The following is an 11,550-nucleotide window of genomic DNA, read 5'->3' on the forward strand; positions in this document are numbered from 1 at the left end:
GAAGTGTTGATATATATCCCCAAAAATTGATGGGAAACGACGCCACAAAAAACAAGAAGGTGAGACCTATTTCATTTTGGATATAGCCATCAACTTTTCTTCATGTTAAAAGTCTCATTTCTATTTACAAGACAAGGAAATTATAAGCTGCTAGGGTCCAATTAGGCTAAAAGTAAAGGTTCGCCAAATGGCTACATTTACGCACTGAATATAGTTAGTATTTATCATGTTGACATTTTATTCCACGCGATTTTTGCAGTGTATTCATGGGTAGACTCCCGTAGCTAAGTGCTCAGTCATTGATTCGTCTAAATATATATTCAAGCAGAGTAAGCATGCACATTTTAACAGTTTACTCACACTTATGGAAGATGTAGGGGCTCATAGAATCCATGAAAGCACTGGATTGTCTTCAATCCATGACGTAAGGCGCCTCGGAACCTTTGGGAGCATTAAAGAATGGGAGAGAGGCTGTCGTGTTTGGACATCTTATGAGCCTCGGGTGGAAATGACTAAATATAATTCAAAGAGACAAGACTGGGGTCATACTCAAGAAAATATTATTTTAATGTAAGATTGTGTCTTCTGGATGTCAGTAGCTAAACAGTTTCTCTATACTGTGTTTTGGTTTCATCAGTGTGGCATCAGATGGTAACCCTCACATAGTTACGGTACACAGATAGAACTAGATCCATAATGAAAACATATCTTATAACTTCAACACAGAAAGAGGTTCCCAAGCAGGAGAGGCGGCGCTGGAGAGCTTGGAATGGACTCGTCTCCAACATGGGGGTCTCCATCGGCCCTTCAGGTCTGGTGACACAACGTATGGTGCTGGGTACCGGCCCACCAGACCACCTACTCCCCCCAGAGCACTGCCTTGAGAAGCCTGGCTCAGAGTGGCCTCTGCCTGGCTTCATTTCCATCTTCCTGCCTGAGTTTCCACATCGTAAATTCCCTGGACAAGACCATTTTCAGGTGATTCTTTCATTCTCGTCGGAACCAGCCTGTTGTTAAATATGGCCTACTGCGTGAAACACTTTTGTGAGAACACCTTTCTCCTATTTATTTGTAAGCTAAATCAAACAACCTGTTGAGATGTTGCATGGACATAGTTGAAGTTACGTCTCTCCCCATCGATGTCACAGATCCTGGGGTTCATAGCCAAAGGATCCTTTGGCCCTATCCTGAAGGTGAAGGACAAGGCTGAGGAGAAGACCTACGCCGTCAAGGTGAACACCTCTAGATGGATTTCAACAGACACGTCTACACACATACAACATCCTTCTTCATTGTTTTCCTATCGTGTGTCTGTAAAGGTCCTGCCTAAGTCTGAGATCTTGAGGCATGGGGTACTGGAACAGTCAAAAGAGGAGGTCATAATCCAGGTAGGGAACACTGTCACACAAACTGGCCAACACACCCTTAAATAACTCCTACCCCTACCAGAAATCTCATGCATTTATATAAAAACTCCTAGCAAATATATACAGTAATATTTATTATTACTGTATATATGCATGTAATAGGAATTAAGGCATGAACAACAGTGCATTGAAATACAATTCAGTGTAGGTCACCAGGCTACTGCCATACTGAGGCAGACATGTAATATCCTGTCTGAGCAGGGTTTAGTTTAGCTGACTCAGTTGTTTTTGTCCAGTTGGCCCACTTGCAAACCATGACCAATCACCAATGAGGCTACATGCCTCTCTGCAGCACCTGCAATCCAGCATGTTTGAGGTCAGACCAGGGTTTGTTTACATCACTTCACCATGGAAATATAGTTTGAAGGGGCAGCTACATATTTTACTGACAACACAACTGTTGTTGTTTGGGTTGATGCTTCTGTGTGGGTTGTCTGTTAAGGTGTGTGGTGGTCCAGAGTAGGTTGACTGTTGCCATGTGTGTTGACTGTTGCCACGTGTTGACTGTTGCCATGTGTGTTGACTGTTGCCATGTGTGTTGACTGTTGCCGCGTGTTGATTGTTGCCTTGTGTGTTGACTGTTGCCGCGTGTTGACTGTTGCCATGTGTGTTGACTGTTGCCGCATGTTGACTGGTGCCATGTGTGTTGACTGTTGCCGCGTGTTGACTGTTGCCATGTGTGTTGACTGTTGCCGCATGTTGACTGTTGCCATGTGTGTTGACTGTTGCTGCATGTTGACTGTTGCCATGTGTGTTGACTGTTGCCGCGTGTTGACTGTTGCCGCGTGTTGACTGTTGCCATGTGTGTTGACTGTTGCATTACAGCGGCAGGTCAGCCACCCATTCCTCCACAGTCTGCAGGACTGCTGGCAGACCCAACGCCACCTCTTCATTAGTGAGTGATAGCTAGACCCCATCCCCTCCCCCCCCCCCCTGGCTTTAACCCTCTCCTCCCCTCCTCACCTGTCTATGGAGCTTATATCGACCTTAGCTGGACTAGTGCAAGTGGTCTTGCTTTTCCTCTCTGGTTTCACTTTCCTCAGCCTGGCTCTACTCACATTTTGGAAGCGTTATGCTGTCATCTGCTGAGTTTTGGGGGTATTGCTCACATCTCCGATATGATCGTGGCTTGGCTGCTTCCCCCGTTTCCCACTAGTGTTCCTGTCGCTCCAAAGCAACTCCAACCTGGACTTAATGTTAAGATCTTTGGTTATTACTCGATCTATGTGTATTGTAAAGTGGATTGATCCATTTTAGAAAGAAATTATCAATTTCATTTAAATGTTTTATTTCAATTTGTTTTGACATTGGGTACTTGATTATCTAGAGTTTAACAATATATCTGTAACAGTCTCTGTTAGACTGGATCGAAATGGGAATAATCTAAGCTGGAGTTGTTTCAAACTGTCCTTATTCATTGAATACAATGCATGATTGAGTTTTAAAGAAACTTTTCCCCTCCTGAATATTATCTCCACCCTACCTTCTCTAAACCCTCACCCACCCTGGCCCAAAGTCAACAAAGTGACTTCAGGCAACTATTCACTTTCACCCAGGTTCTTCTATTGTCAGGAAGAACTGTTGTTTTAACAGGAGATGTCTCAGCCCCCAGCCTGGGGTCAGTGTGCAACTCTGTTTAAACAGGGTCAGACCCACAGTGTTCACCGTCTCTCCCCTCAGTGTGTGACTACTGCAGCACTGGAGACCTGTACACCTACTGGCAGCTGAAGGGACAGTTCGGTGAGGACGAGGCCCGGGTGTTTGCTGCGGAGCTGGCCTGTGCTTTAGGTGAGTGGCCCACCAAAGTGTGGAACAGAACAGGAGTCAGATGGCTGAGTGGTTAGGGAATCGGACTAGTAATCAGAAGGTCAGAATGGTTCGATTCCCGGCTGTGCCAAATGACGTGGTGTCCTTGGGCAAGGCACTTCACCCTACTTGCCTCGGGGGAATGTCCCTGTACTTACTGTAAGTTGCTCTGGATAAGAGCCTCTGCTAAATGATCACAGACATTCTGCTGCTGAAATGATCACAGAATGTAGATGGATATAGATATGTAGCACGCTTAACAGTCCAGGGTCATGTGTATTGCATAACGGGGCATGTTAAGAGTTTGAAAGGTCCTGGGGTTTGAATAACCCAATTTCATGACTTTACCCACAAATGATTCTGTGTCATTGGTAGGTTGTCTATATGACTTTGGGATCGTCCATAGGGATGTAAAGGTACTCAACATCTGTTCTCCAAAGATTTCTTTTAAAAGCTTTTCATGTGATGCATGCATATGATGTGACCATGACAGGAAATATATTTTCATAGATTTTTCTCTTTTTTAGATGGAGAATGTCCTTCTGACGGACCAAGGTAATGCTTGCTTCATTTTCTGCACTGCAGTAGAAAAGAAGACAACTCTAGAGGGCCATAGAACAAAAAAAGATTTGTTTTCAATCAAAACAAAGAACATTTAAAGATCAGAATCAGAATTGTGTTAAATCGCCAAGTAAGTGGTCAAAAACAAGGAATATACTTTGGTGGGCAGGTGCATACAGTGAACATTTAAACATAATGAACAAAAAGAAAATGTACAACAAAATAAAATAAACTTCTGGCAGAGCTAAACGATATAATATAGAATAAAATACGATAAATAAAATAATATAGAATAAAATGATGCCAGGTATAACATATTTTGCAGTACATACCCTTGCCACTCACTAGCTTGTACTCTTTTCTGATGCAGGGCATCTTCGTTTGGCTGATTTTGGACTCTCGCGTCGTCTTCAGCGCGGTGGAAGAGCGTTCACTATCTGTGGAACAATCCAGTACATGGGTAAGACATTTTGAAGGAGGAAGATAGTGAGAGAAGAGGGAGGACAGAAATTATACACTGGTAGAATGAATGAATTATACACCAGACACCATATTGAGCGGATTGTGGTAAATACTGTGGTCATCTATTCTGATTGGACCAGCTCCTGAGGTCCTGAGCGGAGGTCCATACAACCATGCAGCCGATTGGTGGTCACTTGGAATTATGTTGTTCTCATTGGTTACTGGAAAGGTGAGGTCACAAACTCACATCTGTAGCCTAAGGTCATTATGTATGTATGGGGAAACAATGCCCATCTCATGGTTGATCTCATGTTGTTATTTCAGTTCCCAGTGCTGCCAGAACCAGACCACTGTAAAATGCTGAAGAAAGTGAGAGGATTCCCCTACTCCATGCCCAGTACCTTCAGCCCCTCACTGGCCTTGCTGCTCACTGAGGTGTTTGCTCCTTCATGGCTTTCACAGATATAGAATGGATTTTTGGCCCCAAATGTCTGTTCATTTGGTGTCTGTCAATGTTCATCTCTCTGCCTCTCTTTGTGAATGTAGCTCCTGTGCAAGAACCCAGCCTGCCGCCTGCATAGCCTCGAACGTTTGAAGAGGCAGACGTTCTTCCGAGGCACTTCCTTCGACTCCCAGACGCTTCAGAAGAGGCCTGTTGAACTCATCCTCGAACTCAAAAACCACCCTGACCGGCCAGCTAAGGCCATGCGTGGCCTGTCCGTGGCCTACCTCCAGAACTTTGACTGTGACATTCTCAACTCGCCCACCACCCCCACTGAGTTGTCCCCTACCCTGGTCAACATTGATGTGGTTCAAACCACAGCACAGGCTTGTAACACATAAAATAATTTCGCTTCTGTGCCTGGAAATGAAACACTAACTGAGTGTAAATACATTATTAGGAAATTTGACTACATTTTGTTCCCCGAAATATGTTTTGTTGTTACTGTTACTGTCAGTGTTTTCTGTATGTAGGGTTCCTTTGTGGTGAGCTCCTCCTCTAATCTATCCATGTGCAAAAAGAGATTAGTTTGAAATGGAAAGTTACTGTATCTCCATAAAGGATCTTCCGTATAAAAAATGTAAAGGATTTTTAAGCATTGTGTTTTCTGTGGAGTCTCTAACCTGAGCTACTTCATACTGTAAGTTCCACGTTTTGTTGTTGTTGAAGGGAGCACTTGTTCTAATTAAGGTATGGAGACTCATGTCAGATGTCTGACTACAAAGCAGAACATTGCACAAACTCATTTTTGTCAAAACCATTTTTGGGGGGGCTTATTTGCTCACACAAAATCTGTCTGTACTCTATACCTGGATACATATATAGGATAGCCATCTTTCAATCTTGATGTGACCTATTTGGGAGAATACTGACAAACCCATGGGGAACAACCTTAATAGGAATGAAAATTGAAGACCAGATAAAGCATCCATCATTAAATGTTTTTAATGAGGAGAAAAAAAAATGTACTGCCCTAACGGAGACGGCTAAATATATTCGCTGGGCTCGCTCGGTGTACGACAGTATCTCCTGAATGAGAGTGTCTACACTCCTCCCTCCGCTGGCTGACATTGAATTCCCCTTCAGGCCCTTGTCTTAGACAGGTCCACTCAAGCTGCTGCAGTGCCGGTACCAGTCCAATGACCCATATCCTTCTTCTGGTGAGGCGCTAGCTACAAAAGGCACACTGACCCACAATGATGGAGTCCCCCTGTACAGCAGAAGAATATGTCTACTGAGCGGTAATCACAGAGAATGTGACAGAAAGGATTCCAGTCCCGCCGAAAATAGAGTTATGACCCCATACTGTGCAATATCTGCTGCCACAAACTGAGCCATCCGTCTCATTGACAGAGATGACACAGATTTGTCTATGTTCAAGTAAGGAAGTTACCATTGTATTTTCTTGCATGAATGGAATCATATGTATATTCATATAAATAATAATTGTATGATACCTCATTACCGCAATTGAAAATACCTGTACTAAAGTACTGCTTGTATTGCCTGTGGATGACATAAAGGTCAACTTTACATTAAATACAGGGATCATTTTCATGTTTCTGGTCCATGTGAATTCATAATTTACTGGCCCCCATTTTGTCTTAACTGGGTCAGATCTCTATGTTCATTTACATTTACTGAAACCTGAAAAAGAAGTCCTCCATCCCATAGTTAAAGCACATGCAGGGCCATAGGACTGTTTCAATTGCTCTGAGACTGAAATACTCCTGTGGGTTTTCAGGGCATGGTCCAAATTACCAAGAGATTTAGATGGTTAGTGCCCTGGGCACATTACAACTAATTAGAATTAAAATAGTATTGAATGTGATTGGTTTGAGGCTTAAATTAGGTTGCGGGAGAAGAGTGGGGTTCATTTTTTTTATAGAAAACACATATATACTTTTTTGGGCCAACAATAAATCTAGTGCACTTGTAGTCCCTCAAGTGGGATGCCAACCCTGGCACCAAGACCATTCTGATTAGATCTGTATTGTAACTGTTTGATCAAAATAACCACACAGTTTGTTTCAAAACGTTGTTTTAGAGGAGGACTTATGACATTTATTATTTCATCTGTAGGTACTTCTGTTTTCATGATTATGGTCAAAATCCAAATAGTTCAGTAAAACTAGGGAATAAAACGTATTCCCTAGATTCACAGCTCATGTGAAGTAGATGGCACCTCATCGTATTTGATGGCATTGTCGACAATGACACCCCCTGTGTCATTAGGCTCCGCCCTCGAGGTGTTACCGTTTGAAGTGTCACTGTTGGGAGAGATAACAGAGCCTGGCAGAGAGTTGGAGACATCGATCATCTCCTCACAAACAACAGATCTAACTTCACCTGCTTCTGTCTGGTAAGACTTTCATTCTCATATTTACTCTTTGCTGGCTATTTATTTGCACAAAAAAAGTGTATTTGACATAAAGAAAGGTGCTCAAATCTACCTTTCCAACAAGAATTCCGTGATGGATGGGAATGAACATCTTGAGATGACAGTATGGTATTTGGTTGCTTTAGACTTTTCCTTATATTGGTTTATGTAGACTACATATATCCACACTTGTTGCTGGCAGTGCATCATGGCCAGCCTTGCATACTAATTCACTAGATCACTGAATATCAGCTACGACTAACAGTAGCAAGGAATGAGAAGTTTAAGAGAGGCACTTTTGAAATTGTAGTACCTGCGCAATTTGAGTCAGACAAGTGTTATGTATGTGAAAGTGATTCTTGTTTAGAAAGAATGAAAGTCACATATGACAATGTTAGAAGCAAGTCATTGTCCTACCCAGTGACATACAGTACCAAACATTCCTTTATATGTTTCCTTATATGTTGGATGGTGTAATACTCACCCAAGGGTTGTTTTTGACACCAGAACATTTGAACTATTTTGGCATTTCAGTGTGGCCATGAGTATGGCTGTTCTAGTGTGCATGCATGACAATGCATGGCAGCAGTGTCAGCAGACATCTCCAAACAACTATAATCCCAGGATAACAATCTGGTCTATGGACACTGTAATTCACGGGAGACTGCTGGATGGGACCAGCAGCACCACTTCATCAGAAGTATCAATATATGAACATGCAGGATATAAAAACAAAAAATCTACAGTTGACCTTGTTCAGATTCTGAACAGTATAGAGCCAAGCCAAGTACAAACATATAAACACAGACAATTTTCTTTTTGTCCAGATTTGTGTGTGGTTCTCTCAGAATGACTCACCAGTTCCCTTCCCTGTCTGCTGGGCAGAAGAAGAACCTGCAGGAGATAGCCCTGCGCATTGTGTCTCCAGGAAAGGGCATCCTGGCTGCAGATGAGTCTGTAGGTCAGTCGGATGGGCCTTCTGAACCTGTCTGCATTTGCATAATACTGTTGTGAATACTGATTGTGTACTGGTGAAACATTGGCGTTTTAGTCTATACGCTAATATCTGAACATTCTTTTTGTGTGTTGTGGAACTCTGACTGTTGTAGTAATTTCTTATCGTATGTTTTTTATCTTGTATTTGTCTGTATTTTGCTATGTTTTGTATCGTGCTGTGGACCACTTTATGTGTGTCCAGAAAAAAGTTATAATAATAATAATAACTGCACTGTGTCAGAACCTTTTCACGCAAGGTAATGATTTACAACCATAGGAAACATTCTCCTTTTCTCATGCACATTAGTTCAAGCTGTTTTACTGCATACATCCTCTGAATGTATGGTTTGTGAACAATGCCGGAAACAGGTAGTATTGCAAAGCGCCTGAGCCAGGTGGGCGTTGACAACACGGAGGAGAACCGCCGCAGGTACCGCCAGATCCTCTTTAGCGCCGATGACCGCATCAACAGCTGTATTGGTGGTGTCATCTTCTTCCACGAGACGCTGTATCAGTACTCTGATGACGGTACCCCCTTCGTCAAGATGATTAAGGACAGGGGCATCTTGATCGGAATTAAGGTGACTGACATCAGGAGTAATTGTCTAAATGTTTCTGGTTCAATGTCAGAAAGAAACAATCAGACACACAAAAGAGAGCCTTAAAAAAACGAATGAAAATGTGTTGGAATTGGTGGCATTTTGCGCTCAGCTTACACCTTTTTCCCCTCCAGGTTGACAAGGGGGTTGTGCCCCTTCCAGGGACGAATGGGGAAACCACAACTCAGGGTGAGACCGCGGTACCTGTATTCACCTCCACTGAATACACTGTTGGTATCACACACAGTTCATAAGAGATTGGATGGATACATATCTGTGTGCACCAATGACTGTTTCTTCTCCTGCAGGACTCGATGGCCTGTCTGAGCGCTGTGCTCAGTATAAAAAGGACGGGGCAGACTTTGCAAAGTGGCGTTGTGTCCTTAAGATCAGTGACACAAATCCTTCTAAACTGGCGATTGAAGAAAATGCCAATGTCCTGGCACGCTATTCAAGTATTTGTCAGCAGGTAATGACTCTTAGGAGCTACGAGGAAGTATTGTACCATTAAAGTGATTTAGCAGATCCTGTTCAGATGAAATGTACGATCATGTCATTTATCTGCCATGCAGCATGGCATTGTGCCAATCATCGAGCCAGAAATTTTACCAGATGGAGATCATGATCTAAAACGCTGTCAGTATGTCACAGAGAAGGTGAGACTTATTTAACAGGTTACATGCGTGTGATGAAATAACTTGTCAGAGTGCCTCGCTGAACATGCTTTGTCGTCTAGGTCCTTGCTGCGGTGTACAAGGCCATGTCGGACCATCATGTGTACCTGGAGGGCACTCTGGTTAAACCCAACATGGTAACCCCCGGCCACGGCTGCACCACCAAATGCAGCCCGGAGGAGGTTGCCATGGCCACAGTCACTGCCCTGCGCCGCACTGTCCCTCCTGCTGTGACTGGTTACGTTCACTGACTGGCTACTACCTTGCCTAGTGTTGAATGAATGAATGAATGAATGATAATGTTATGCAGAAACTTTTATCTATGTACAGTACGGGTGGGAGTTGAGCGGTTTAACCACTGAGCTACAACCCCTCCAATGTGTGAGTGAATGAATGAATGAACAGCATCGGTGAAGAAACTGAGACATCAGCACTGAGGATCCACAAACACATAAACGATTCTTTGGTTTCTTTGTCTACAGGGGTGACATTCCTTTCTGGTGGCCAGAGTGAGGAGGAGGCCTCTGTCCACCTAAATGCTATTAACAACTGCCCCCTGGTGAAGCCCTGGGCCCTCACCTTCTCCTACGGCCGAGCCCTACAAGCCTCTGCACTCAAAACCTGGCGTGGACATAGAGAAAACGAGAACGCTGCCACCGAGCAGTTCATCAAGAGAGCAGAGGCATGTTTACTTAGTAGAATTATCAGCCTGACTTTATTAGACACATTTACATTACATTTAGCCATTTAGCAGACACTCTTATCCAGAGCATCTTACAGTAAGTACAGGGACATTCCCCTGTGGCAAGTAGGGTGAAGTGCCTTGCCCAAGGACACAACTTCATTTGGCACGGCCAGGAATCGATGTGGCACCCTTCTGATTACTAGCCCGATTCCCTAACCGCTCAGCCACCTGACACAATCTTTCTGAACATTTTCAACTCAAACATGGGTGAATGAGTAATTAATATTTTTTATTTTAAACCTGAAATGAATTGGATTTCTCAGGATTTCTCGGTGCCTAACCGTTTTTTTTGCATGTTTCCTCTGACCACACTCCTTTGCTGGGCCCTCAGGTCAATGGTCTGGCTGCTACGGGAAGGTACCTCCGTGGTGGAGATGAGGACGGCCTGCATGACTATGGACCCAGTCATGCATACTGAGCAGCCAGTGATGCCTACACATTCCAGCTTTTGCCAACCAATAGCAAGGTCCGATTCCAGTAACGGCTGAGCTCTCACACACAGTTTTATTCTGAGTCACAGCATGGTATATAGATCATAACAATGTAGTGTACTGTAGTTAACACTGTTGACTATTATGGGATAGAATTAGCCACTGGGAATGTGTATGAGTAGTTTTTCTGGCCTTGACTGTAGAACAATCAACAGATAGCCTTTGGGTATTCAAGTGTTATGTACAAGACGTGATATGGTTGCACTTGTAATGGCAGTTATACAATGAGTTCCTTGTGGTCATATTTCACCTTTTTGTTTTTTTTCTTTACTTTGTGAAAACATTTAACAAAGGTGATGCAAGTGGTATGCTTACTTAACTTTTTATGGCAGTGATTCGATTGTACTACTGCCATTTTTCTCTCCTGTGATGATGCTTAGTGTGTGCCATTTGAGGTTATTGATTCTTATGAGCTTCTGTGCTCTGTCATCACACCCTTAGATATATCTATGATCACACCTAGGTCACTGCAGGAGAGCTCAACAGTTGAGCCCATTATACAAGCTGAAAATGTGTATTCTAGAACGTTTTTAATTCTCATGTTCTGAAAAATAAAAATGTTAGCAAAAAAATGTGTTTTTGTGCGAATCCACCCAGTATGTCTGTGAAGACATTGTTTTTGGTTTTGCAAAACTTTTTGTGTAAAGGCATTTCTTTTATAGTTGTGGGAACATGACATTTATATTAGTTAAATTACCATTGTACTGACAAAAAGGTGAAGAAAAAGATAAAGGCCAGACTGTAGGCTCTAAATACTAATTGTTTGCACCATAGTCCTGGCACCACCTACTGGCATGTGTTAGATCAGATTGTCGATCAAAAAAAATGTTTCCACGTCATAGTGTTCTGGTATTTGCACCTTGGCTAAATTTGATTTGAACTTAAAAATCATCATTTGAAACAAGGT

General features: G+C 42.9%; 2 protein-coding genes across 2 annotated transcripts; both read left to right on the forward strand.

The window, feature by feature from the left end:
• Positions 1–786: 786 nt before the first annotated feature.
• rskra (ribosomal protein S6 kinase related a) lies at positions 787–5,279 on the forward strand. The gene is made up of 11 exons (XM_047035997.1): positions 787–978; positions 1,149–1,232; positions 1,320–1,388; positions 2,253–2,322; positions 3,108–3,215; positions 3,609–3,649; positions 3,761–3,788; positions 4,165–4,254; positions 4,397–4,485; positions 4,581–4,691; positions 4,803–5,279. The coding sequence occupies exons 1-11, from the start codon at positions 787–789 to the stop codon at positions 5,097–5,099; spliced, it is 1,179 nt and encodes a 392-aa protein (XP_046891953.1). The 3' UTR covers positions 5,100–5,279.
• A 1,784-nt stretch (positions 5,280–7,063) lies between these two features.
• Positions 7,064–10,865, forward strand: aldoca (aldolase C, fructose-bisphosphate, a). The gene is made up of 9 exons (XM_047035876.1): positions 7,064–7,120; positions 7,966–8,099; positions 8,504–8,715; positions 8,868–8,922; positions 9,042–9,202; positions 9,306–9,389; positions 9,470–9,644; positions 9,890–10,089; positions 10,484–10,865. Exons 2-9 carry the CDS (start codon positions 7,988–7,990, stop codon positions 10,568–10,570), a joined length of 1,086 nt encoding a protein of 361 aa, XP_046891832.1. The 5' UTR covers positions 7,064–7,120; positions 7,966–7,987; the 3' UTR covers positions 10,571–10,865.
• The last annotated feature ends 685 nt before the right edge of the window (positions 10,866–11,550 follow it).

Source organism: Hypomesus transpacificus, chromosome 15 (genome assembly GCF_021917145.1).
Source record: "Hypomesus transpacificus isolate Combined female chromosome 15, fHypTra1, whole genome shotgun sequence".
Lineage (NCBI taxonomy): Eukaryota > Metazoa > Chordata > Actinopteri > Osmeriformes > Osmeridae > Hypomesus > Hypomesus transpacificus.